This window comes from Megascapheus bottae, chromosome 3 (assembly GCF_031878675.1).
Source record: "Megascapheus bottae isolate mThoBot1 chromosome 3, mThoBot2.hap1, whole genome shotgun sequence".
Lineage (NCBI taxonomy): Eukaryota > Metazoa > Chordata > Mammalia > Rodentia > Geomyidae > Megascapheus > Megascapheus bottae.
In genome coordinates, this window is record NC_143511.1 from 90,385,533 (window position 1) to 90,411,397 (window position 25,865).

At 58.9% G+C, this 25,865-nt stretch overlaps 4 protein-coding genes across 7 annotated transcripts; 2 read left to right on the forward strand and 2 right to left on the reverse strand.

Annotated features, from left to right (window-relative positions):
• The first annotated feature begins 73 nt into the window (after positions 1-73).
• Positions 74-1,729, forward strand: Ssna1 (SS nuclear autoantigen 1). Its single transcript, XM_090330995.1, has 3 exons — positions 74-184; positions 483-682; positions 1,490-1,729. Exons 1-3 carry the CDS (start codon positions 133-135, stop codon positions 1,586-1,588), a joined length of 351 nt encoding a protein of 116 aa, XP_090187121.1. The 5' UTR covers positions 74-132; the 3' UTR covers positions 1,589-1,729.
• A 1,204-nt stretch (positions 1,730-2,933) lies between these two features.
• Positions 2,934-11,570, reverse strand: Tprn (taperin). The gene is made up of 4 exons (XM_090330996.1): positions 9,747-11,570; positions 3,692-3,920; positions 3,493-3,599; positions 2,934-3,394 (listed from the first exon to the last, which is right to left on the reverse strand). Exons 1-4 carry the CDS (start codon positions 11,556-11,558, stop codon positions 3,332-3,334), a joined length of 2,211 nt encoding a protein of 736 aa, XP_090187122.1. The 5' UTR covers positions 11,559-11,570; the 3' UTR covers positions 2,934-3,331.
• Positions 11,571-16,200: 4,630 nt separating this feature from the next.
• Positions 16,201-17,421, reverse strand: Tmem203 (transmembrane protein 203). The gene has a single exon (XM_090329263.1). The coding sequence runs from the start codon at positions 17,403-17,405 to the stop codon at positions 16,995-16,997; it is 411 nt and encodes a 136-aa protein (XP_090185389.1). The 5' UTR covers positions 17,406-17,421; the 3' UTR covers positions 16,201-16,994.
• Positions 17,422-17,666: 245 nt separating this feature from the next.
• Positions 17,667-25,455, forward strand: Ndor1 (NADPH dependent diflavin oxidoreductase 1). Of its 4 annotated transcripts, none has more exons than XM_090330997.1 (14): positions 17,669-17,872; positions 18,036-18,113; positions 20,798-20,895; positions 22,028-22,126; positions 22,650-22,751; positions 22,852-23,061; positions 23,232-23,392; positions 23,473-23,693; positions 23,789-23,896; positions 24,056-24,170; positions 24,324-24,470; positions 24,557-24,675; positions 24,741-24,835; positions 24,915-25,455. In XM_090330997.1, the coding sequence occupies exons 1-14, from the start codon at positions 17,738-17,740 to the stop codon at positions 25,057-25,059; spliced, it is 1,833 nt and encodes a 610-aa protein (XP_090187123.1). In that variant the 5' UTR covers positions 17,669-17,737; the 3' UTR covers positions 25,060-25,455. The 4 variants fall into 4 exon arrangements, 3 of the variants coding, with proteins under 3 accessions (XP_090187123.1, XP_090187124.1, XP_090187125.1); XM_090330998.1 differs by having other exon boundaries at positions 17,670-17,872; positions 23,271-23,392; XM_090330999.1 differs by having other exon boundaries at positions 17,859-17,872; positions 20,743-20,895.
• The last annotated feature ends 410 nt before the right edge of the window (positions 25,456-25,865 follow it).

Consider the following 25,865-nt stretch of genomic DNA (forward strand, 5'->3'; position numbering starts at 1 on the left):
CGCAGGGCCGAGCGCGGCGCGCCGTCGTGACGCTCGGCGGGCGCGAGGCGATGACGTCACGGGGGGCGGGCGTGCGCCTGCGTCCGTGTGGCTGCGCGGGCGGCGGTTGGAGCGGAGAGCGCGGCGTCGGCCATGACCCAGCAGGGCGCGGCGCTACAGAACTACAATAACGAGCTGGTGAAGTGTGAGCGGCGGGGAGCGGAGGGCCGGGAGCCGGGGGGCCGGGAGCCGGAGGCCGGGCCGGGGACGGAGGCCGGGGACGGAGGCCGGGCGGGGGGTCGGGGGGGGGACCAGGGGGCCGGGGACGGAGGCCGGGGGGGGGGACCAGGGGGCCGGGGACGGAGGCCGGGGCCCTGCTCCTCGCCTGCCCGCACCGCCCCCGCTCCCGCGGCCGCGCCTGTCCGAGCCCGGCGCGGGGGCCTCCCTACCCGAGCCCCGGGTCCCCGCCGCCCACAGCCCGGTCTCCCCGCCGCCCGCCTTAGGCATCGAGGAGCTGTGTCAGAAGCGAGATGAGCTGTGCCGGCAGATCCAGCAGGAGGAAGACGAGAAGCAGCGGCTGCAGAACGAGGTGAGGCAGCTGACGGAGAAGTTGGCCCGCGTCAACGAGAACTTGGCGCGCAAAATCGCCTCCCGCAACGAGTTTGACCGGACCATCGAGGAAACCGAGGCCGCCTACCTCAAGGTGGGGCGCCCAGCCGTGGGCCGCACATGCCTGCCTGGCTCCCGGGACTGGGGAAGCGCCCAGGCCCACCGTGAGGCCGAAACCGCTGCGGGAGGGATGGAGGTTCCCTGGGGCGTGCGTCCCCCGCTCTCCTTTACTGAGTTCATTCTACTCAGTGCAGAGTGCACAGTCGTGGACCAGAGCTCACCCAGCCTGGTTTTCTGTGGTGGGAATAGGCCCGGGGCAGATCCAGGAGGGAGGGAGAAGGCCCTGGCCCCCGGCTACTGCATGAACCATGGATTCTCACGCTTCACATGAGCAGCTCAGGGCCGCGGGGAAGTGGGAGTGTTGCTTCTAAGGAGACGGACAGCGGTGCCCCTCTCGTTTTTTTTTTTTTTTTTTTTTTTTTTGCCAGTCCTGGGCTTGAGCTCAGGGCCTGAGCACTGTCCTTGGACTTTCTCAAGGCTAGAGCTCTGCCACTTGAGCCTCAGCACCACTTCTGGCTTTTTTCTATGTATGTGGTACCGAGGAATCGAACCCGGGTCTTCATGCATGCTAGGCAAGCACTTTAACCACTAGGCCAAACTCCCGGCCCCCCCTCTCGTTTTTTGTTGGCCAGTACTGGGGCCTGATCTCAGGGCCTGGGCACTGTCCTTGGACACTTTTTGCTTAAGGCTAGCGCTTTGCCACTTGAGCCACAGCACCATTTCTGGCTTTTTCTGTGTATCTGGTACTGAGGAATGGAACCCAGGGCTTCATGCATGCTAGGTGAGCACTCCACCACTAGGCTACACCCCTGGCCCACCCCTCTCGTTTCTGTGACCTCAGATCCTGGAGAGTTCTCAGACGCTGCTCAGTGTCCTCAAGAGAGAAGCTGGGAATCTGACCAAGGCCACAGCCTCTGACCAGAAGAGCAAGGACAGCTGACAAGGCTGAGTGGACTAGGCCCCGTCTCTGCTGTGCCCCAGTTATGCAGCCCCCAACATATCTGTCTTAAAACATCTTTGTTCTTTGTGGCACTGTCTTAGGTGCCCATAGGGGCAGCTTCCTTGAGTGACAAGAAAGCCCCAGTCCCAGCCCGCAGTGTATGTGTGTATGTGAGTGTTGGGGGGGCAGGTTACTACTCTACTCACAGGAGTCATGAGGACAGTGGGCCCTGTGTCATCTTCACCCGCGACCTCCAGAGAGTCCCTGGGACAGGGGAGTCCCGGGTCCAGTCTCAGCACTGTGAGGGTCCCTCTTTGTTTCCTCTTAGCCAGCAGGGGCCCAGGCCAGGCAAGTTACCCCAGAACCCAAACCTCAGGGCGCACCCCGTACTCTTGTGAATAAAGGTTGTTTTTGCACATTTCTGCAGGAACCTCTTGACTTCGTATGGAGTGTGGGCACCAGGCCCCTGCAGCGCGGTAGCTGGGGACGGGAGTGACTTTCTTTGTGCTCAGCCCCTGAGTCAGCACAGGGCGAGGGTTTCCCCTTTCACTGCCCACCCCATCCCAGTCCCAGCCTACAGCCCACCTGCCTGAGGGGCGGACACACCTGGAGCCCACCACACCAGGTGGCTGGGGGGTGCGGCGCCTGCTGTGGACTCTGGCCCCTCACAAAGGCTGGAGGGGCTTTGTATCCCATCCTCGTTCTTGTGCCAGATGTGTAGCCTATTACACCACTGCTGGCGTCAGGTCCGACATACCTCCACTCTGAACCTCACACCAGCTATTGCCCACTTCCATCCGCCTGAGCAAGCTGGTCACCCAGCCCACTCCTTCCCGATGCTGTGCGTCTCCAGCAGGGGATATCTGTACTCAGTGCCTGGGTAGGTCCTGCCTATGGGCTCTGTACTGTAGCTGCCCAGGCAGCCAGCAGCATATCTTGGAGGTGGCCAACCCACTCATCACTCTTCCCAAGCAGATGGCCCTGTCTGCTGCAAAATCCTTGCTTTAAAACTTACAGGTCTGGAGGCTCTTCCACACCTAGACAGCCCCACTGCTGTGCGGCACGCTCTGCCTTGCTCTTGGTCCCTTCCAGGCTCCTTGTCTCTCAGTAAAGCCACTTAAAACTTGATAACTGAAACATAGTCAATCTATCTGGGATTTAGGTCTCTTATCTGGGTTATTAAATTCCAGATCTGACAATCTCATACAGCAGGCCTAGCTCCTATCTCCCAGTGACAGCTTGGGGAGGTGGGAGAGAGCATGGGCCAGCTCATCCCCTGGTAGAGGGCACCCAGGCTGACTCCCCACAGTGTCCTCACTGGACTGTACAGGGGAGGGAGAGGCGATCTTGTCCAATGCAGTTTATTCGATCCAACATCTGAGGCAAGAAACAAACCTGCCATTTATCACAATGGGTAGGCTAAATTCCATCAAGATGGGACAAGGGACAAGGACGTAGGAATTAGAGTCCTGCAAAGAACAGACACCCAGGGCGGTGCCTAGCCCAGAAACACTTTGCTGGGAGCAGGGCAGTTGGGCAGTTTGCTCAGTCCTTACCTAGTCACAGAGAGGCCACTGGACACACTGCCACCCTCCCCACCTTTCCTTGGAGACTCTCAATGGGCCAGAAAGACCTGGCCCACAGGGAGGAATGTAGAACACAGCCAGGCAGAAGGGGCACAAAATGGGCAGGACTCCTGAGCACCGCCTGGCTCAGACTTGGCAGGCCTGGCAATGATAAGGATCAGAAATAGAGGGCTGGCTCGCTGCGGAAGTCCGAGAGGTCATTCTGACTGGCAGGTGTGAGCTGAGGAAAAGAAAAGAATGTCGTCAACCAAGGGCCAGGCCAGGTGCTGCTCTCCTCTCCCCCTGGGACTGTGTGTCTACCCCCTGCCCCGGACTCACCATGACTTCCTTCAACACAGGCTCTGTCTCCCTGGGAACCTGCACCAGCGTCTGCTCCTGCCACTTGCTGAAAGCCATGGAGTGCTTTGGAGTATAGCAGGACAGGCCTATGATCCAAGTAGAACAGGAATGGGCCATGGACATGCGGCCCAGGCTCCGCCCCCTCCCAGGCTGCTCCTACCAACAGACGGGCCTTCACCTGAGGTGCCATCTGGAAGCCGGGAGCTCTCAGGCCCCACGCTGCTCACAAATGTGGCTCGGGGCAGGAAGAGAGAGAAGGGTGTCTCAGAACCAGGCCCCTCTTCCTCTTCCTCTGCTTCCTCCTCCTCCTCTTCCTCCTCTTCTACCTCCTGCTCCTCCACTAAGGAGCTCTCAGAAGGGTACTCAAACGTGGTCTGCAGGCTCTTGTCGTTGAAGGAGATCTTCATCTGGGAGCAAGAGACACCTGTCAGCAGGGCCCCCACCGTGCAGCTAGGTGCAGCGGAACGGCACCATGGCCGTTATGAGACTCAGAGCCGGGGAGGGAGTCCGTCCTCCTGTCCTACCTGGAGCCGCACAACCCACCCATCCCCCACCTAAAGCCGTGCTCCTGGCAGTGGGAAGGCAGCCCAGGAGGCCTGGCTGGATGGGAGGCCCCACAGAGCCTACAGTACAGTCACTTGTCTGTCACTGGTTCCCGCCCCCAGATACAAGTGCTAGAACTGATCTACTTTTTAGTCAGTTGTGGGGCTTGAAATCAGGGCCCGAGCACTAGCCTGGAGCTCTTTTGCTCAAGGCTGGTGTTTGAGCCACGGCTCCACTTCTAGTTTTTGAATGGTTAAATGGAGATAACAGTCTCACGGGGACTTTTCTGCTTGGGCTGGCTTCAAACCGCAATCCTCACATCTCAGCCTCCTTTGTAGCTAGGATTACTGGCGCCCAGCTAAGCACTAGAATTTTTTTTTTTTTACTTTTTTTGCCAGTCCTGGGCTTGAACTCAGGGCCTGAGCACTGTCCTTGGACTTTCTCAAGGCTAGAGCTCTACCACTTGAGCCTCAGCACCACTTCTGGCTTTTTTTTTTTCCTATGCATGTGGTGCCGAGGAATCGAACCCGGGTCTTTGTGCATGCTAGGCAAGCATTTTAACCACTAGGCCAAATTCCTGGCCCCTAAGCACTAGAATTTTATGACCAAACAAATTCACCCTTTTTTCGGTAGCCGGGGCTGCTGGCTCCAAGGGGTAGCAGGCCAGAAGGCTGTAGGTATTCTCAGGATCTTCCAGTCAGTCACCTTGCTGGGGCAAGGAATCCTGAGGTCAGGCCTTGCTGGGTGAGAACTCAGCTCCCAGTGTGTGGCTCTCTCCTGCTCTGCCCCACTCACTCTGGACCTGGCAGGTCAGGAGTGAATATGAGGAGCCGCTAGCCTACAGCAGATGGAAGCAGCCCTGCTAGGGCTGCTGTCGAAATATTAAACTCCTGGGCACAGGACACCAGCAGCCAGCTCAAGTTCCCCCTTCTCTCCTGGAAGGAGCCAGAGACAGGAGTGGCCCCAGACAGACTACCAGAACAGCCCCAGAGCACCAGGGCAGCCCCATACAACCTAGACAGGATGCCAGCATGGCCGCAGAAGAACAGGAGCATCCCTGGACAGCCAGGGACATCCCCAGACAGTCTCATGGCAGCCCAGGCCCTTTACGATGGGCAGGGACCTGGTAGGAGGGCTGGGTATCCCTTGAGGCAGCATGGGGAGCCTGGTATGGCCACAAGGAACCCACTAGGGTCCAGTAAGAACCGGAGGCTCTGCCTGGAGCCAACACCCAGGAATGAACACACACACTCCTTTCTCCTGCCTCTCTACCAAGGGCTAAACTCTGCCCCTCCCAGGACCTGGGGAAGAGGAAGCTCAGCCTGAGCTGGCTTCCCTGTCTCAGCACGCTCACGCACAGACAGCGCTCACGCACAGAGAGCAACAGCTCCTGGACCACTTCTCACTACCACAAGAGCCCTGGCCTTCTGCACAGGTGAGTTGACAAGCCAGATAAAGGGCAAGATGTCCACTCCTGCCATGTGAAAGCATGCTGTCCTTGGCCTGTCCTGCCTTCAGGGTTCAGCCAGTCCTTCAGCTGTGGTCCCTTGAGACAGGAACCACCATGGAACACATACAAGGGGACAGCCACCTGAAGCCACAGGCTCCCCACCCACCGCCTGCCAGCTTGGGAATGGCGTCCTTGGCCCTCTCAGATGGACACCCAGGAGCAGCCAAGGCACATAGGGTTGACAGGCTGGGCTCCGCCCCTGGGCCCCAAAGTGTTCAGGGCTCTGGTGGCCCTTGGTCCCCCATGCCCTCCAGGCCCATCCCCCATGGCAGGGAGCACACCAAGACCAGCTGCCAGGGCCGGGCCGGATTAGCATGCCCTCATTAGCCCGCATGACCAACTCCAAGCAGGGAGGCTGGGCCCACGTGGGCATCAAGCCTGGCACAGCCTGGCCAGGCTGTGAGTGTATGGGGGTGTTCACAGACTTGTTTGCCCCGGCGGGGGCCCAGGCCTCCTGCCTCCTTTGTCTCCTTACTGGGCCAATGCTGTGCGAGTCTCTCAGGCCTCCCTCCCACTCAGCCCAGGCCAGCAGCTCACAGAACATCTCGTGACTCAGGCTGCCAGCGCTGAGGCACAATCTGCAGACTGCAGGTCCACAAAATGGGATGGGTAGAGTGGCTAGGACCTGGCGCTAAAAATGCCTGCTGACCAGTAACAGAGGGGCCTTGCCCATAGCACCAAGCATGGCAGGCAGGTGAGGGTGAAATCTCTGGTTTCCACAGCGCCCTTTTGTTCTCCTTAACCAGCCCTGCCCATGCACACCCAGCTTCAGTTACTGAAGGGTATCCACACCTAGATTCAGGGCTGGGAAGCTGGGCTCAACCTGCCTGGCTAGGTGTGCGTGCGTGCGTGTGTGTGTGTGTGTGTGTAGCCTGGCCCTGCTCTGAGAAGCCGGGCTCAACCTGCCTGGCTAGGTGTGCGTGCGTGCGTGCGTGCGTGTAGCCTGGCCCTGCTCTGAGAAGCCGGGCTCAACCTGCCTGGCTAGGTGTGCGTGTGCGTGTGTTCAGCCTGGCCCTGCTCCCGCTCTCCACCTTCCTGCCACCTCCTTCCCCCATGCAGCCCAGCTGTCCCAGAAAGAGGTCACTAGACCGGGGCTGCACAGCTGGGATGTCCATTGCTGTCCCTTTGAGTCAAATCTAGTTTCCACCCAAGGCAGACCCTGCGCCAAAGGAAAAGCTGCCTGAAGCAGGGCTGTCCAGTCCATCTCCAGCACAGCAGGCTCCAGAGGTCACCTGCCTGAAGAGCTGGGGGAAGGAGGAAAAGGAAAACAAGTGAGAGGAACTCTCCTATGGGGAAGGGAGGCGGGAAGAGTGCCAGCCACAAGTAGGGGTCCAGACTGTGAGAGGTGGTGTCACTAGAAGAGCAGATGGGCCACGTGTAGAAGTCACACAGAGAGCCACAGCCAAGCCACAGAAGTCAGGGTGGAGGTTACACTGCAGGGGAGAGTGGAGGCCTAGCTGTTCACAACTGAACCCAGAGGACACTGACTTGGGTGGGGCACAGACCAGGAAGTAGAGGGGAAGAAGCAGCCAGACAGGTAGGAGCCAGGACAGGTGGTTCTCCTCAGAGAAGAGAAGCTGCTGGTGCTGAGTCCCAAGGGAGAGAGGGAGGTCTGAGTGCGCGAGAAGGGTTAAAGGACACTGCCTCTGCCAGGAAAAGGGGGTGGCGCAGGGCTGGAACATCCAACTGCAGTCAGCTTGACTTGATGCAGGGAAGGATGGGCGGCTGTCCACACTGCCAACAAATAACCTAGATGGGAATGTTTCTAGGGCGCTGGCCAGTGCTGAGGCAACCCTCACTGTGCAGACCGTCCTGCAGCCCGAGGCCAGCTGAGGGCATGGCACTATCTGAGAAGCTGCCCGACAGGGCCGCCCCCATCCCATGCCAGATGGCCCACAGAAGAGAGGCCCTTCACTAGCGTCCTGGGACAGCCACCAACCTCCCACCAGCAAGCAGCCTATCTCCAGGTCTCTGGGGCTGTGTGCGACTCCACCCACCCTCAGCGGGGAGACAGTAGTACCCTGACCAACACTGGTTGACACCCAGCCTTTGGTGCCAAGACCAGGGCTGCAGGAGGCGCCCTCAGGAGCCCCCAGCCCCTTCTTCCTGATGGAGTGCTAGGGCCCAGGGCTGCAGGAGGAAGGACGTCAGGACAAGTGCAAAGTGTGTGGAGTCCTTACCCTCCCGCTGTGTTCTGAAAAGCCCAAGCAGCCGCCTGCTCTGCCACCCCTCGGCACCAGCTCTTGCCAGCAAGGCAGCTGGCACACATGCAGGCAGGATGTCACAACCAGTACACAGTACTGCCATATGGAGGGTCCTGCCTGGACCACCTGGCCATGACAGGCACTGTCCATCTGGACCCCAACCCCCTCAAGCTGGCACGAAGACCACGGGCAGGAAAAGGCTGATGGCCAGGGTCTGCTGCTCAGTCCCCTGCCCTACCTCCATAACCAGCTCAGCTCCTGACCCTCCATACTTCAGCCACGACTGACCTCCAGGCTCATGAAGAAAGAGACCTGAGGTCAGGACAAGGCTCTAGAACCAGGAACTTCACCACAACTCCCACCCCAGAAGCCGCCTGCACTTCAGCTTCCTCGCCTACAGAATGGATGCTACTATAACTCACCTACGTGCTTCTAAGACAGCACAGGGAGGGGTCACCTCAGAGAGCAGTGGAGATCGTTCTCAAAAGGCAGGGGAAGGAGAGCTAGGCCCAGTGGCTCATGCTTGTAATCCTAGCTACTCAGGAGGCTGAGATTTGAGGATCACTGTTCAAAGCCAGCCCGGGTATTAATGTGAGACTCTATCTTCAATTCATCACTGGAAAAGGGGAACTGGGACTGTGGCTCCAGGGGTAGGATGGTCGCCTTGAGCTGAAGAGCTCAGGGACAGCGCGCAGGCCCAGAGTTCAAACCCCATGACCCACAAAATAAATAAATAAAGCAAGCAAGCAAGCAGGGAAGGAGAAGAACAAGGGGAGCTGAGGGTAGGACGGCTCAGTGAGCAGAAAATGAGCCACACAGAGCCATGACCATGCCACCAAAGAGAGAGAACCTCAAGCTTTCCCACAAGGACCCCCTTCTCCCCAGTGGAATCACAGCTGCAGCTAACATGGCAGGTGGGGGTCAGCAGTACCTGGACCAGGAGAGGAGATGGGGCAGTAAGGAGAGGCTGCTCCTGGGGCAGGAATCTCCAGGGACTATGCTTGCTTAGTTTGCTTAACAGTATAAGGCCCTAGTATAAGAGAAAGATAGAGAAAAAGAGACAGAAGCAGAGAGAGGAAGAGAAAGAGAGTGACAGGGGAGGAGAGGGAGGGAGAGAGTGAGTCAGAAAGAGACAGACACACAAAAGCAAACAAAGAAGATGACACAACGGGTTACAGGAAGCCACAAAGCACAATCACCACTCTGTTGCCCAAGGAAACTGAGGAATAGTGACTGGGGAGCCGACACCTGCTGGACTCTGGAACGGAACTCCAGACGCCATCTCAGTACCAGCTGACAGGGAGTCACACAGGGCTGGCCTTGGAATTTGCCCCAGGGAATGAACCGAAACCCTGGAATAACCACGAAGGAGCCAAGGCACAATTTCCTTGTACCCGGAGGGTTCCAGGCTACTGGCCAGAGCTGGCCTGGAAGTAAAGTTCACCTGGCGGAGCAGCTCTGAGCCTCCGAAGGGCTGCACTGGGGTGTCTCTGCTCAGAGGTCCTCCTGACCGGCACTGGTGTACAGCCCGAGTGCTCAGTCCACGCTCGCACAAATCCAGGCTCTGACCAGCTCCAGGCCATGTGCCTTCTGGGCTCCCCGGCTGGGCTCCCCGAAAAGATCCAGTGGCTTCCTACTCCCCCTTCCTTTAGTTCCTGGCTCTGGTCACTTTCACTGGGCACAAACTCCACAGCACCAGGCTACCTTTCAAAGCCAGGACCAGGGTCCAGCCAACAGACCCCGGTTGTTTGTCACAGGTCCACTGGCCATAGGACAGGCTTACCCACAGGATTCCAAATGAAGCCACAAGAACTGGCAAGCCTCTGAACTGCCTGGCTGCATAGCAGGTCAGCAGTGCCCTGGCCCTGCAGGGCTCCACATGGTCCTGGCCCCGGCTCTCCTGTAGGAAGCATACCCTACGAGTCCAGGTATCCATGGCTGGCTCCCGGCCGCCAGCTCTACCCGCCCCCACTGACCTTCTTTCTTGAGGAGCCGGCCTTGGTGAGGCAGGACTTCTGCAGGGCCAGGTAGCCACCAATCACCTCGATCTCATGCACTGTGGGGTAGCGCTTCTTCTGGGTGCTCTCCAGCGCAGCATGGGACCCCAAGAGGCCAGCAACCACCTCTTCACCGGCCTCCCTCTGCTGGGCCTCCCCACTGGCCTGACTGGAGCATGGTCCTTGAAGGGTCCCTGGTGTCCTCTTGGGCACTACTGTGAACGTGTTGCTGCCTCGGTGCTGGAGCTCCGAAGGCTTCCCGAGCCTGGTGGAGTGGAGGTGGTGTTGGAGGGTTACACCAGGCCCTGGGCAGGGCAGTTTGGCTTCTCGAGGAGGTACCTCCTCCTCCGAGTCCACCTCATCAATGAGTGTGACGGGCAGTCCTGGCCTCCCGGGCTCCTGGCTATTCTTGGCCAAGCTAGGAACCCCCAGTCCCTCACCAGGCTCCGTTTCAGCAGTGGCAGGCAGAAAGAGGGGAGGCGAGGCGGGCCGCTGCCATTCCACCGCCCGATCTGTGAGGATGGCAGCCGGCCCGGGGCGGCCTCCTTCCTCGCCGGGCCCCTGGACCTCCGAGAGGCCGCCCGCAGCGGCAGGTGCGCCATCCACTCGGGACGCCAGCGGCGCTCCCAGCGCCTGGCGCCCGGGGGCCCGGCTCGCCTCTCCCCTTGGCAGCTCGGCGGACTGCCCGCCCGCGGGCGGAGGGCTCCAGGAGGCCTCGCGCTTGGGGACGAACAGGAAGGCGCTCCGGGAGCTCGCGCGCAGGCTGGCCAGGGCTCGGGCCTGGAGGTCGCCCGGCGGGGGAGTCTCCACGTCGGGCTTGGGGGCCGGCCTGATCTCGAAGGAGGCGTCGGTGCTGGGGGCAGCAGAGACCCACTGGCGCTGGCCGGGAGTGGCACTGCCGGGGCTGGTCGCCGGGACGGCCGGGGACGGGACCGGAGCGGCACCCGGGGTCCCCGGGCTGGGGCGCGGAGGGAGGGAGGGCGCCCGCGACACCGCCGCCTTCGGCTTCCACTCTTGCGGCGCGGGCGGAGAGTCCGTCAGCCCGTTGGCAGGGCCGGCGAGGGGCTCGGGGCTGGCGGGCCCATCGGGGCGCGGGCGGCCCGGGCCGCGGGGCAGGCCCCGGGGGTGGACGGTGAAGGAGTTGCTGCCGGTCTTCTGCAGGAAGTCCTGGCGCCGGCCCGCGGCGTCCGCTCCGCCGCCGGCCGGGCGCGGGCCGGGGGCCGCGGAGCCGGCGGGCCGGCGGAGGGGCGGCAGCGGGAGCGGCGGCGGCGGCGGCGGGGCCGGGGGCGGCGGCAGGGGCGGCAGGGGCGGCGCGGGGCGGGCGCGCTCCGGGCTCCCGCGGCGGCGCGGCGCGGCGGGCGGGTCGAACTTCTCCAGCAGGCGGCTGACGCGGCCCGGCGGCGGCGCCTCGTACACCACCACCTCGGCCGCGCGGAGGCCGGCGGCGGGCGGCGAGGCGGGCGCGAAGCCGGGCGCCGACTCGATGATGAGGATGCCGTCGGCGCGGATGGCGCGCACGCCCGGCACGCGGCGGTACAGCTCCAGCAGCGGCGGCGGCGCCGGCCGCGCCCCGCGCCTCCGCTCCGACTCCAGCCGCATGAACGGGTTCTCGCGCAGCGGGCCCAGGCTGTCCGCCAGCACCAGCCGCTCGGCCGCGCCCGCGGACGCCGCGCCGGACGCCGCGCCCGCGCCCAGGGCCGCCAGCTTGGCCCGCCTCCGCTCCAGAACCTCGCGCTTCCAGGCGGGCATCGCCGCGCGCGGCGCCGGGCCCGGCCGCCCCAGGCTGGCCATGCTGCGGACTCGGCCGCCGACGGAACTGCGCGGGCGGCCGGACACCCGGCACCCGGCCCGCCTCGGCGCCGCGCCGCGCCGCGCCCCCCTCCGCCGCCGCCCATTGGGCGAGAGCACCGCCTACGGAGCAGAGGAGGCCGTCGGCGCGGCTGATTGGAGGAGGCTGGCCCGGGCCACGCCCCACGGCCGCGCCATTGGCCGGGGCTCGCGGGGGCGGGGCCCTCGGGGGCGGGGCCCGGGAACGCCCCCCTCTACCCCCCCGCACTCCACTTCCGCCTCTGCGCGCTGGGACTGGGGCGCCGGGACCGGGCCGACCCCGGGGTCCGGCGCTGTATTGACCCTGCTGGACCCGGGACTCACACGTTCCCCGGGAGCCACTCCTCTCGTTCCCTTCGCCGAGAGCCGCTTCACCTGCCTCTCACCGGGCAACGGGCCACCCCCGGTGTGAACCTGGAGGTCGGCCGGCCCCAGGGCAGGACCCGTGTTCGAGGCTCCACTCCCTGCAGCTCCTTGGTGTGGGGAAGGGAAGGACAAAGGTGGATCCCAGCAGCCGGCCACACCTCGCCCACCTCCTCCTGTCTGACTTCCCACCTCCAGGCTGGCTGCCACTGGCCTCCCGGCGGACAGGATCCCAGAAATCCAAGATTTCTTCCTCTAAGGAAGGTGCCTCAACCGCCAGAGTGCTGAGATTTTACAGACATGCCCACCACATTCAGCTTAGGCTCAGCAGTTCAACACCCATATTGCCCAATTCCAAACTGCCAAAATAAAATGACACACATAGGGGCTGAGAGTGTGGCCTAGTGGTAGAGTGCTTGCCTTGCACGCCATGAAGTCCTGGGCTTGATTCCCGAGTACCGCATACATAGAAAAAGCTGGAAGTGGTGCTGTGCTCAAGTGGTAGAGTGCTAGTCTTGAGAAAGCTTGAGGACTGGCAAAAAAAAAAAAAAAAAAAAAGAAAAAAAAGAAGAAGAGGAGGAAGGAGGAGGAAAAGAAAAAAAAAAAGCAAGTAACCCAAGAAAGCAACCTCAGTTCAGTATCTCAAAAGGCATAAACAAAATGAAAATAGTTAAAAGGAAAAAAACCTCTTCAAAGTTCAGCGTGAGCTGGGTGCTGGCGGCTCACACCTGCAATCCTGTTCAGGAGGATCATGGTTTGAGGCCAGCTGAAGCAGAAACACTCATTTCCAAAATAACCAGCAAAATGCCAGGATGGAGGTGTGGCTCAAGTGGTCAAGGGTGGGGGGGGAGGAGCAAGCCACCTAAGCAAGTGACCTCAATTCAGTACCTCAAAGGTTGAGCTGACAGAACACCATCACAAAGAGGACAAAGTTAATTCCACTGGCTAAGCTGCTGTGCTGGAGCAGAGGCAAACAATACCTGCTCACAACCAGCCAGACACTGAGTTTAGCTAGTGGTTTCAAAAGGGACAGTTTTTTGGGGGGGAGGGGGCGAGAGTGGGCGTGCCTGTGCACACACATGAGAGTGCAGGACCTGGCTCTGTCCCTGAGATTTTTTTTTGTTCTAAGCTAGCACTCTACTACTTGAGCCACACCTCCAACACTGGACCATTCTGCTCAGGCTGGCTACAAACCTCAACTCTCCAGCTCCCAGCCCTTCTGGGGTGTGTGTGTGTGTGTGTGTGTGTATGTGTGTGTACTCTGGGCCTAGGTGTGTGTGTGTGTGTGTGTGTGTATGTGTGTGTGTGTGTGTGTGTACTCTGGGCCTGGGTGTGTGTGTGTATGTGTGTGTGTGTGTGTGTGTACTCTGGGCCTGGGTGTGTGTGTGTGTGTGTGTGTGTGTGTGTGTGTACTCTGGGCCTGGGTGTGTGTGTGTGTGTGTGTGTGTGTGTGTGTGTACTCTGGGCCTGGGCGTTGTCCCTGAGCTCTTCAGCTCAAGGCTACCATCCCTACCCTACCCCTGGAACCACAGCCCACTTTCTCTTTTCTAGTGATTAATTGAAGATAGGAGTCTTTAGTGCCTGGACTGGCTTTGAACTGGGATCCTCAGATCTCAGCCTCCTGAGTAGCTTGGATTTCAGGCAGGAGCACTGCACCTGGCTTTCCCAGCCCTTCTGAATAGCTAGGATTACAGGCTTAATACACCTAGTACCCAGCCCATTCACCTTTTGTTTTTGTTTTTGTGTTTGAGTTCCAGGCCTCAGGCTTGGCCGGCGGGTGTTCTAACATCTCAGTTACACCTCCAGCCTTTTTCTTGCTTCATTTTTTCAGGTGAAATCACATTTTTTACTCATGACCAGCCTCAGATTACAATCTCCCTAAGGCTTCTTTTGTAGCAAGGCACAATCAAGAACCACCATGTCCAACGTATAAGATGGGGTCTCCATGATGTTTTTGCCTAGGCTGACTTTAAAACTCGATCTTGTCGGTCTTCCCCTACTCCAGGTTCTGGGGGGAGATGACAGGCATGAGCCACTGTGCCAGCTAACCTCTGCTTTTTGTTGTTATTATTCATAACAGGCACCTGACTGAGGTAGGCACCGGTGGCTCAAGCCTCTATAATCCTAGATATTCAAGAGGCTGAGATCTGAGGCTCACAGTTCCAAGCCAGCCTGGGCAGGAAAGTCCATAAGACTCTTATCATCAACTAATCACCAAAAAGTCAGAAGTGGAGCTAAGGCCGGTGCAGTGGCTCACGCCTGTAATCCTAGCTATCGGGGAGGCTAAGATCTGAAGATAGAGGTTCAAAGCCAGCCCGGGCACTGAAGTCCATGGGACTCTGATATCCAATTAACCATCAGAAAACCAGAAGTGGTGCTGTGGCTCAAATGGTAGAGCGGTAGGCCTTGAGCTAAAGAGCTCAGGGACAGTGCCCGGGCCCAGAGTTCAAGTCCCACAACTGACCCCCCCCCCCCCTTGCAAAGGAAGAAGTAGAGCTGTGGCTCAAGTGGTAGAGTGCTAGACTTCAGAAAATATAAAGCTCAGGGAGGGCCGGGACTTTGGCCTAGTGATAGAGTGCTTGCCTAGCAAGCACAAAGACCCAGGTTCGATTCCTCAGTATCACATACATACAAAAAGCCAGAAGTGGTGCTGTGGCTCAAGGGGTAGAGTTCTAGCCTTGAGAAAACCCAAGGACAGTGCTCAGGCCCTGAGTTCAAGCTCCAAATTGGCAAAAACAAAACAAAACAAAAAATGCTCAGGGACAGCACCCAGCCCCGAGTTAAAGCCCCAGAATGGGAAATGAATGAATGAATGGTGTCGCATTTAAGCGTCCCAGGCAGGAAATGAGACCCTATCTCTGAAACACCCAGTATAAGCTGGATGCCAGTGTCTTATGCTTATAATCCTACTCAGGAGGCTGAGATCACTGTGCCACAGTTCAAAGCCAACTCAGGCAGAAAAGTCTTCAAGATTTCATCTCCAAAGTTACCAGCAAAAAGCTGGGGTGGGGCATAGCATAACTCAACTGCAGAGTACCTGCTGAGCAAACAAGCTCAGCACAAATAGGCTCTAAGTTCAAACCCTAGTTCCAGTGAAAAACAAAATGATAAAATAAAAATAATCAGTGCAAGCCAAGGAGCATAGCCTAGTGGCTAACCTACCACAGAGTTCTTGCCTGGCATGCAGGAAGTCCTGGATTCGATTCCTCAGTCCCACATACACAGAAAAAGCCAAAAGTGACACTGTAGCTCAAGTGCAGAGTGCTAGCCTTGAGCAAAAAGTGTTCAAGAACAGTGCCCCGGTCCTGATATCAAGCCCCAGTACTGGGGGAAAACAAAGTGTCTAGAGCCATGGCTCAGGAGTAAAGCACCTTCCTGGAAAATTCAAACCCCAGTATCAACAACAACAAAAGAGAAACTGTCAAACCATCCTTAATTCATGAGTCATACCCAAAAGGCCTCACATATTGGATGTGTTGATTTCAGCACTTGGGAGGTTGAGGCATGAGAACTGAGAATTAAGACGAGACTAGGCTTCATAATCAGACCCTGTCTCAAGAAACAAAACGGAACAAACCAAAAGCGTGCCAGGCACTGGTGGCTCACACCTGTAACCCTAGCAACTCAGGAGTCTGAAGGATCTGAGGATCCCAGGTAAACGCCAGCTCAGGCACAAAAGTCTGTGAGACTCTAATCTCCAACTAACCACCAGAAAAACCGGAAGTGGAGTCCTGGCTCAAAGTGGTAGAGCACTACCCTTTAGCGGACAGTACCCAGGCCCCGAGTTCAAGGCCCAGAACCGACCAAAAAAGAGGGGAAGGGTATGGTTCAAGTGGTAGAGTAAATGGGAGATCCTAGGATCAAAAATCTCCAGTCTTGCCAAAAACAAAGACCCAACAGACAGCATACAAGCACAAGGCTCCTTGCCCTAAAAAAACAACTTTAAATTTCAGGAACAAAGACACGCCTGAGGCATTGTCTGCCATCCCCTACTCTACAGCGGTCCAGAGGTAGTTGAGGCACACTGGAAAGAAGTCATGAAAACCATTAAATCCTCAACTCTAGCCCAGACCTTTGTCCCTACCTGGGAGTGAGAGGGAAGCACTAACTTTTATGCTCTAGGCACATTTGCTAGTCCACCTACAACCCCAATTCTAAATCCAGTTACTTCACCCAGCCTAGACTATGTCAGTATCCATCTCATCCAAACCTTGAGAAGCATAGACATGACTGGTCATTTCAGGAAAACATTCTTATTTTATTTTTATCTCAGCAAATGCTCTCATTTGGCACCTAACTGGCCTCAAGCCAAAGACCTTAGGCCAACAAACCTGGGCTGTCCGCATGCTCCCATCTGTAGGTCTCAATCCCCTCAAGCACTGGAGCACCTGCTTCTGGCTTTAGTCTCTTAGAGAGGCCTAAATTTGCCTATAAGGGGGTAGAAGAAACTTAGGAAACTGTAGTCTACTGAGATAGGAAGCCAAATAATTCCTGATACCAGAGTTCTTTCCTCAGGTGGCAGATACCCAGAAAGCATCTTAAATATAACCTATTCCGCTTCCTTCGGTCTGTTTCTGGACTGGGTTGAAGAAAGAGACATTCTCCCATCGTGGCAGACCTCAACCATCTAAGAAAGTCCAGTCTGCATGGATGGAGCTATAAGCTTCTAGGTCAGTGCTGCTGGCAAGACAAAAATCCCTGAGTCCAGATTTATTGCCTTTGTAGGGAGTACTTGCCCAAGACCTATAGAAAAAGCTCAGAGCCCGCTGGGACAGTATGCCAAGCGAGAGTTCCAATGTCAAGGGCTCAGGTCTGTTTCTCCTGGGACTCGCTCGGGATCTCAGTTCAGGAGTAGCTACTCAAAGCATGACTAACGGGAAATACATCGCAGCGGTCGAGACTGCTGCCGTTCTTCAGAAGCGACTGGCGCTCGGCTGGGCAGCCAGGCATCGCCTCAGACCAAGAGCTCTGCTCCAGTGGGGTCCACGTGAGGTCCCCCTCGGGTGGAGGTCCGGCCCCCCCAGGCCTGGAGAGAGGCTAGTTGACGCGGCAGGCGCGGATCATGAGCAGCTGCAGGAGAATGAAGACCGGAGAGGTGATCAGGCCGAACCAGAGCTCTCGAGTCTGCTCCGCCAGCTTCTGGCACAGCAGCATCTCAAAGACGAACTTGAGGCTGAGCACTGTGAGGACCCAGAAGAGGCGCAGCACGGCCAACCGCTTCTCGCCGTCCTGGAAGAGGCGCACGGACACGATGGTGGTGAAGTAGGTGCTGAGGCCGTCCGCGGCGAAGAAGGGCACGAACACATTCCACCAGGAGAGGCTCGGGGCCAGGCCGTCCACCCGCAGCGCCAGCAGCACGGAGAACACCAGCAGGGCCAGCAGGTGCACGAAGATCTCGAAGGTGGCGAAGCCCAGCCACTGCACCAGCTCCCGCAGCGAGAACAGCATGGCGCCGGCGGCGCGCGGGCCGCGGAGCGCGCGGGGCGGCGAGCGGGGCGGCGAGCGGGGCGGCGAGCGGGGCGGCGAGCGGGGCGGCGAGCGGGGCGGCGAGCGGGGCGGCGAGCGGGCCTGCGAGCCCCCGGCTCCGGCCCCGGCCCCGGCCCCGGCGCGCCGTCCACCCCGCGATCCGCGCCGGGAACCCCGCACTCGAAGCCTGCAGGCGTCCGCCGCGCCGGAACGCCATTCCCCGCGGCGCGGCCCGACCGCGTCACTTCCGGCGGAAGTCGGCGGCGGGAGGCGGGCGGAAGTCCCGCGGCCGCCGGGTTCCCCAGCGCCCCGCCATGCCCGGCCCGCCGCTCCTGGCGCTCTTCGGCAGCCAGACCGGCACGGCGCAGGATGTGGCGGAGCGGCTGGGCCGCGAGGCCCGGCGCCGCCGCCTGGACTGCCGCGTGCAGGCGCTGGACTCGTACGCGGTGGTAAGACCTAGGGCCGGGCCCGAGGAAGGCGCGGTGGGCGCCAGGGTGGAGCCGCAGGGGCCGGGGGCGGGGCCTGGGCGGGGCGGGGGCGGGGCCTGGGCGGGGCGGGGCAGGGACGCCCGCTCGCGCCCGCAGGAGGCCTTACACCTGTCTTTTTGTCGAGGCGAATCTCATTAGGGAGCCCCTGGTGATATTTGTTTGCGCAACTACAGGCCAAGGCGACCCTCCTGACAACATGAAGGTAAGACCCCACCTTCATTGAGGAGTCCAAGATGCACAACAAATAACTGTCTTTGAGTGTGTTCTGCATGCTAGAAGTGGCTTGAGCTGCAGGCCCAGGCCCAGAGTTCAAGCCCCATGACCCCCGCTTCCCCCCCCAAAAAAAAACACACCTGGACAGAAAGAATGGAAAGCAACTCAGAGTGCTAGAGGGAAGAGGAAAAGAAACAGTCATCCATGCTGATACAAAGAGCCTGAAAAGCTACAGTGAGACAGAAGGACTTGAGAGAAAGGCCTTAGAAACTACATTCTAGCAAGTCATGTTGAGGGGACCAGAAGGCAAGAGTAACTCCAGGAGATACAAATACATGCAGGAGGCACTGGTGGTCTGAGCTGGGATGGTAGCTGAACACAGCGCAAAGCTGACAAATTCTAGAGAAGCCAAGAAGGTGGAGTCAACAGGGTACATGATCAAGGGAGCAGGGGGCCAGCAGCACATACTCAGGAGGCTGAGATCTGAGGACTCAGCTCATCCCAGTCTGGGCTGACAAGTCCAAGAGGCTCCTCCCTTTAACCAGCAAAAAGCTGGAAGTGGAGGTGTGGCTCATGGGGCTTGGTCTCTGCCTGGGCGCTGTCCCTGAGCTCTTCAGCTCAAGGCTACCACCCTACCCTTGAGCCAAGCTCCATTTCCTGTTTTCTAGAGGCTAATTTGGAGATAAGAGTCTCAGGTCCTTTTGTGCCTGGCTGGCTTTGAACCTTGATGCTCAGATCTCAGCCTCCTGAGTAGCTGGGATTACAGGTGCAAGCCGCCACACTTAGCAAGACCTTTAGACTCTTATCTTGAATTAACCACTATAAAACTGGAGTGTGGCTGTGTGTGTGGCTCAAGGGGTGGGTGGTAATCTTGAACTGAAGAGCTCAGGGACAATTCCCAGGCCCAGGGATAGGGCTGTAGCCTCAGCCGAAGAATTCAGGCACAGCGCCCAAGCTCAGAGTTCAAGCCTGAGATCGAGAAGGAAAAAAAAAAAAAAAAAGCCAAGCATTGAGGCTCATGCCTGTAATCCTAGCTACTCAGGAGGCTGAGATCTGAGGATCAAAGTTCAAAACAAGCCCGGTCACAAAAGGACCTAAGACTCTTATCTCCAATTATCCTCTAGAAAATGCGAAGTGGGGCTAGGAGTTTGGCCTAGTGGTAGAGTGGTAGCCTAGCATGCACAAAGACCCAGGTTTGATTCCTTTGTACCACATACTTAGAAAAAAGCCAGAAGTGGTGTTGTGGCTCAAATGGTAGAGCTCTAGCCTTGAGAAAGCCCAAGGACAGTGTTCGGGCCCTGAGTATAAGCCCAGGACTAGCAAGAAAGAAAAAGAAAGAAAGAAAGAAAGAAAGAAAGAAAGAAAGAAAGAAAGAAAGAAAGAAAATGAAAAATATGGCAAGTGGGGCTTGGCTCAAGGGTAGGGCAGTAGCCTTAAGCTGAAGAGCTCAGGGACAGCACCCAGGCCAATTCAAGCCCCATGACCCACCCAAAAAAGAGAGAGAGAGAGAAAGAGAAAAGAAAAGGTAAAAATGAGTGAGCCTTGAGCAATAAAACTAAGCAAATGGGTTCTAGCCTCAATCCCAGCACAAAATGGGGATTGTCTAGAAGATGACCCTTCCACCACAATGTGAATTTGGGCCCTGGAGCCAAAACAGAAATGGAGCCCATAGAGCAGACTTCTAGAGACATCCAAGGGAGGGAGATGCAAGAAGCTGTCGAGCTCCATCAGGGTCCTGAGGCAGGAGTCGATGAGACAGAATGGAGACCTGTGAGCAAAGGAAGTTCTGGCCTATCCTAAGACTACTAGCCAACAGGGAGGCCAGACAAGAGGAGCAAGTGTGCCCTTTCCCTAAGGTTTTTCTAAAAGAGCTACTGCCATCATAAGACCTGTGAGGTGTCTGTAGGGTTGCTGGTAATGGTAAGGGAGAGACATGTCTGTGGCCTGTGACTAGTCAGATTGCAGGGTATCCGCCATTGAGTGAAGAGGGCCTTCTGAGCATGTCTGGGCAGTCCCAGAAAAGGCAGATATGCTGGAGGAAAGGGGGCTGCCAAAGATTGAAGAGTGGGAGAGAAGGTGCTCTGGAGAGTCCTAGATCAGCCCTGCAGGGCTCTCAGCCAGGGAGGGCCAGCACAGAGGTGGGTGGAAGAGAACAGAGGTAAGAAGGGAGTGGTGGCCTGAGGGAGTGAGGGAGAGGATGAGTGCTTCTACCCGAGAATCACGTCTATAGTCCTAGCTACCTGGGAAGCTGAGACCTGAGGAGCACTGTCCTCCAGCTGTCCCAAGGCTAGTGTTGTACCACTTGAGCTAAAGCACTACTTCCAGCTTTTTCTCTTATATGACATGTTTTCATGGATGTTAAGCAAGCACGATACCATTAGGCCCCACTCCTGGCCCCAAACCTCCGTGTGACCAGCAGAAATGGTAGGTTATAGGTGTGGCTCCAGTGCAGGGCATCAGCCATGAGTGAAAACTCTGGCAAGAGTGCCAGGCCCTCAGTTCAAGCCTCAGTACCAGTATAGGTAGGGCACGGGGAGGATAACTTTTGTCAGACTGTTCTGTGTGCATCCCACCTGGCCCTCTCCCCCCCCAATACCCTCCCTCCATCCCTGTCACAGACACCGTAGGGCCAGCCTGAGCTGGGAGTTCTGACTCCATTTCCTGTGGCTGCAGAACTTCTGGAGATTCATATTCCGGAAGAACCTGCCATCATCCTCTCTCTGTCAGATGGACTTCGCTGTTCTTGGCCTCGGGGACTCCTCCTATACCAAGTAAGTAGGGGCCAGGTGCACGTGCCAGCCCAGTCCTTGGTCAGGGTCAGAAAGAGGACTGACAGGCAGCCCAGCCTCATGGTGCAGGATTTGTAGGCCCCATGGGCCAAGTGCTAGTGGCTCATACCTGTTATTCTAGCTACTCAGTAGGCTAAGATCTGAGGATTGCCGTTCAAAGCCAGCATGGGCAGAAAAGTCCCTAAGACTCTCATCTCCAGTGAACCACCAAAAAGCTGGAAGTGGAGCTGTAACTAAAGTAGTAGAGCACCAGCCCTGAGTAAAAAAAAAGCCAAGTGAGAGCATAAGGTCCTGTGTTCATGTTCCAGTATTGCCACATAAAGAAAACTCCTCCTCCATGGATAGTCTGGTCCTCACAGTGGAGGAAGACAGGATTGGGAGGGCCACAGGAGAGCCCAGGGCAGGAGGAGGCTATCCCAGCATGCAGCCTGTGCCAGCGCAGCCTGGGGCTGCTTGCCTCCCGAGGTTCACCTGAGAGAGAGCGCGAGAGCGAGAGCGAGGGTGGCTCTCTGCTCCCTCCCCTAGAGGTCATTCCGGGCCAGAAGGCACACTGCTCAGGGTTTTCATGACCAAAAAAAGCCCCTGTGCATCATGTCCTGGTGTGTGTTTCAAGATGGCCACCTGTCCTCGGGGCCCCTGATCTCAAGACGAGGCCCCTTTCCAGTGCCTCACAAACTGTCCGCTGTCTGAGCACACTGGATAAAGATAGCAGGGGTGGGGAAGTAGATGACCACACCACTTCATTCCACCGGCTGGGGCCCCTGTGGGGTGCACTGTTAGAAGCCAGGGAGCGGGAATCACCTAGGACCTCACCTTGCCTCCAGCTAAAGGAGTGCAAAGTCCAGAGGGGCCTGGTGGCCTCTGTCAGCCCGTCCCTCCTCGGGGACGGGATTGAGAGACGGGCAGAATATGGGTGTCTTCCACACAGCCTCCTTTCCTGCCACCCAAAGACATGGTGCTTGTGAAGTCTCCCTGTCACTCCCCGAGTGCGGTAGCCATGCTCCCTCTCAGGTGAAGCCAGGTGGACCGTGGAGGATGGGCCCTAAGGAGGCTTTGTGTGAGTTGGTCTGCTGGGCTGCCCCCTTCCTCACCGGGCTCTGCCTCTGTCCCACAGGTTCAACTTTGTGGCCAAGAAGCTTCACCGCCGACTGCTGCAGCTAGGGGGCAGCGCCCTCCTGCCTGTGTGTCTGGGTGACGACCAGCACGAGCTGGGGTGAGTGCAGCCCAGGTGCCCCTCCCTGGAGCCCTCTTCTCGGCTGTTAGCAGCAGAGGAGCAGGGTTGTTTTTTTTTTTGCCAGTCCTGGGCTTGAGCTCAGGGCCTGAGCACTGTCCTTGGACTTTCTCAAGGCTAGAGCTCTACCACTTGAGCCTCAGCACCACTTCTGGTTTTTTTCTATGTATGTGGTACCGAGGAATCGAACCCGGGTCTTCATGCATGCTAGGCAAGCACTTTAACCACTAGGCCAAACTCCCTGCCCCGGAGCAGGGGTTTTTGTTGGTTTTTTGTTTCGGTCAGTTAGTCGTGGGGCTTGAACTCTTGGCCTGGGCATTGTCCCTGAGCTCTTCAGCCCAAGGCTTCTTCCCTATCCCTGGAGCAGGGTTAATTGGAGAGAAGAGTTTCAGGTCCTTAGTGCCCGGGCTGGCTCTGAACCCTGATCCTCAGATCTCAGGTGTGAGCCACCGCACAGGCTCAAAGGAGCAGTTTTCTACCCCACTGGTTCCTGTTCTCTCCCCAGGCCGGACGCGGCCATCGACCCCTGGCTGGGAGACCTGTGGGAGAAGGTGCTGAAGCAGTACCCCGTGCCCCACAGCCTTGCCGTGATCCCCCCTGGAGTTCCGTGAGTGAGGTCGGGGTCAGGGCCCAAAGCAGTGCTCCCCAGCCCCTCTGAGGAGGAGGAGGAGGAGGAGGCCACTCCCGACCTCTGCGCCTCTCCACAGCTTGCCTTCCAAGTTCACTCTCCAGTTCCTCCAGGAGCCCCCCGGCAGAAGCTCTGAGGAACCGCACGTCCCCAGCCCGGGCCCTCAGGAGCCTCCCTCGGCATCGCAGCCCTTCCTGGCGCCCATGGCTGCTAACCAGAGGGTCACTGGCCCCGCCCACTTCCAGGACGTTCGGCTGATTGAGTTTGACATCACAGGCTCTGGCATCAGGTGGGGAGCTGCCCGTAGCTAGGGCCCAGGTAGAGGGGTGGGGTGAGGGCACCACCCACTGTAGGTAAGCAGGGGCAGGAGCTGAATCTGCCGGAGCTGGGGGTGGTGAGCGGCTGTGGGTTGAAGACTACTGGCTTTCTTCTTCTGTAGTCTCCCCAACCCCTCCCTAGGTCCCCCCGAGCCCCACAGCCCTGCTGGCTTCTCCACAGCTTCTCTGCCGGTGATGTCGTGCTGATCCAGCCTTCAAACTCGGCTGATGATGTTCAGCAGTTCTGCCAGGCGCTGGGTCTGGACCCCAACCAGTACTTCGTGCTGCAGCCTCGGGAGCCAGGTGAGTGGGGGCCAGGCCGGCCCTCAGGGCTGTGCTGAGTCTGCCATCTCCACGTCCTAAGCCCCCTGCTCACCCCGCAGGCGTCCCCTGCCCACCAGAGCTGCCCCAGCCCTGTTCAGTGCAGCACCTCGTCGCCCACTACCTGGATATTGCCAGTGTGCCTCGCAGGTCTTTCTTTGAGCTACTGGCCTGCCTCTCGCCACACGGGCTGGAGCGGGAGAAGCTGCTGGAGTTCAGTTCTGCCCAAGGCCAGGAGGAGCTCTGTGAGTATTGCAGCAGACCCCGCAGGACCATCCTGGAGGTAAGCCACGGCATAGGCCGGCAGGCAGGCACTGGACCCCACTGGACTCCAGGCAGGGAGGCCGCACTCGCCCACCCCCGCTGCCTCTGCCCCAGGTGCTCTGTGACTTCCCTCACACTGCGGGCGCCATCCCCCCCGAGTACCTGCTGGACCTCGTGCCCCAGATCCGGCCCCGGGCCTTCTCCATTGCCTCCTCCCTGCTGGTGAGGGCACTGCGGGCAGAGCTGAGGATGGAGGGGGAAGCTGGGAGTGGGCAGGGAGTTTGCGGGGAGCAGCCTTGCCATCTAGAACTGCCTGTCCCCAGGAGGAGGGGGTGGCAGGCAGCAGTGGCCTAGCAAGGTGGGGCACTCCCCGTCCCCCAGGTTCATCCCACGAGATTACAGATTCTCGTGGCTGTGGTGCGGTACCAGACTCGCCTCAAAGAGCCTCGCCGGGGCCTCTGCTCCTCCTGGCTGGCATCCCTGGACCCCACACAAGGTGACTTCTGCTTCTGGGAGGGCAGTGGTGGGACCGGCCATGCAGAAAGGGGCTTTGTCCTAGGGCTCCCATCCTTCCCCACATCCCTGCCAGCACTGGATGGGGTCTCAGCAGCGTCCTCGGACCCCTTCATGACACCTGTCCCCGCTGCAGGACCTGTCTCAGTGCCGCTGTGGGTACGGCCTGGGGGCCTGGCCTTCCCAGAGACACCAGAGACTCCTGTGATCCTGGTGGGGCCTGGCACTGGTGTGGCCCCATTCCGAGCGGCTATCCAGGAGCGTGTGGCCCGGGGCTGGACTGGTGAGCACAGGGGTCCAGGGACAGGGGTGCAGTGGGGCTGAGCCCCTGGGGCAACATCCACACTGCAGGCCATACTGCATCTCCAGGAAACTTCTTGTTCTTTGGCTGCCGCCAGCGAGACCAAGACTTCTACTGGGAGGCTGAGTGGCGGGAGCTGGAGAAGAGGGGCTGCCTGACCATGGTCACCGCCTTCTCCAGGGAGCAGGTGCGTGTGCTCAGGGCCTGGGCAGGACACCTAGGGAAGACTCTCTCAGCCGCTGCCTCCCACAGGACCGGAAGGTGTACGTGCAGCACCGGCTCCGGGAGCTGGGCCCGCTCATCTGGAAGCTGCTGGACCGCCACGGCGCCTGCTTCTACCTGGCAGGGTGAGGCTGGGGATGGGGTGGTGCGGGCTGGCGCAGCCCGGGGCCCGGGTTGCTAAACGCTTGCAACCTGCTCCTCCAGCAACGCCAAACGCATCCCAGTGGACGTCACGGAAGCCCTGACATCCATCTTCCAGGAGCACGGGGGACTCTCTGCGCCCGAGGCAGCTGCCTACCTTGCCAGGCTCCAGCAGACCCTGCGCTTCCAGATGGAGACCTGGGCCTGAGGACGCCTGCCGTTCCTCAGGCTTCCCGGGGCCTACGAAAGAGCTCCCTCGTCACCTTCTGGCACGGTCTTGATTCCAGATCCCTCATCAGACACAGAGGGTGGACACTCTCTGAAAATAGCCAGGCTCAGGGGACGTGGGGTCCCACAGCAGCCTGTACCTCAGTTGCCTTGACCCACCCTTCCATCCTGGTCCGTGGGATCTGCACAGCGCAGCCACTCCTCACTCCTCCAAGAAGACACCATCCTGATGGAACTCGGAGGGTTGTGGGACGCTGTGCGGGGCTGCACTGCCCCCTCCACCCTGGGGAGAGGCCCCCAGGGCTCCAGCTTCCTGAGCCTTTTCCCTGGCCCCAAAGCATTGTCAATAAACATGGTCTCCAGGCCCTGCTCCTTCTCCGTGCTTTTCCCGATGAGCTCTTCATGGCTCCTCCCTCCGCCTGTATGCATGTGTGTGCCATTGCCAGCTGCCTTTGCCTGGGCCCTGCTGCACTTGTCTAGCCCTAACACCATGGCCCACTGGGGCCCGCTTCATCTTGAAACAGCTTAGCCAAGCCCCAGGCAGAGGGTAGCCAGAGAAGGGTGCCAGTGGAGAGGTTCCGGCCAGGTGCAGGGCCAGCCATCCTGGTCCCGCCCAGGAGGCGGAGAAGGGTGTGGCAGTGGGCAGGGCTGCCAGGCTGCCAGCGGAAACCCAGTTGGAGGAGTCTGGCAGGTCGTTTGTTGATCAGCAGAGTTGAGCAGCTGTCTGGTCGGTTGTCCACAACAGGATTGGGCCTGACCACGGCCAGGCTCACCCCAGACCCAGCT

Excerpts from the sequence above, each read along its gene's own strand:
- Ssna1 (XM_090330995.1), top strand. The coding sequence starts at position 133 with ATGACCCAGCAGGGCGCGGCGCTACAGAACTACAATAACGAGCTGGTG. Across the intron at positions 185-482 it reads CAATAACGAGCTGGTGAAGT|GCATCGAGGAGCTGTGTCAG; the intron begins GTGAGCGGCGGG and ends CGCCCGCCTTAG. Across the intron at positions 683-1,489 it reads CCGAGGCCGCCTACCTCAAG|ATCCTGGAGAGTTCTCAGAC; the intron begins GTGGGGCGCCCA and ends CTGTGACCTCAG.
- Tprn (XM_090330996.1), bottom strand. The coding sequence starts at position 11,558 with ATGGCCAGCCTGGGGCGGCCGGGCCCGGCGCCGCGCGCGGCGATGCCC. Across the intron at positions 3,600-3,691 it reads GCTTCCAGATGGCACCTCAG|GCCTGTCCTGCTATACTCCA; the intron begins GTGAAGGCCCGT and ends CTTGGATCATAG. Across the intron at positions 3,395-3,492 it reads CTGTGTTGAAGGAAGTCATG|CTCACACCTGCCAGTCAGAA; the intron begins GTGAGTCCGGGG and ends TCTTTTCCTCAG.
- Tmem203 (XM_090329263.1), bottom strand. The coding sequence starts at position 17,405 with ATGCTGTTCTCGCTGCGGGAGCTGGTGCAGTGGCTGGGCTTCGCCACC.
- Ndor1 (XM_090330997.1), top strand. The coding sequence starts at position 17,738 with ATGCCCGGCCCGCCGCTCCTGGCGCTCTTCGGCAGCCAGACCGGCACG. Across the intron at positions 18,114-20,797 it reads ACCCTCCTGACAACATGAAG|AACTTCTGGAGATTCATATT; the intron begins GTAAGACCCCAC and ends CTGTGGCTGCAG. Across the intron at positions 23,062-23,231 it reads ATCACAGGCTCTGGCATCAG|GTCCCCCCGAGCCCCACAGC; the intron begins GTGGGGAGCTGC and ends ACCCCTCCCTAG.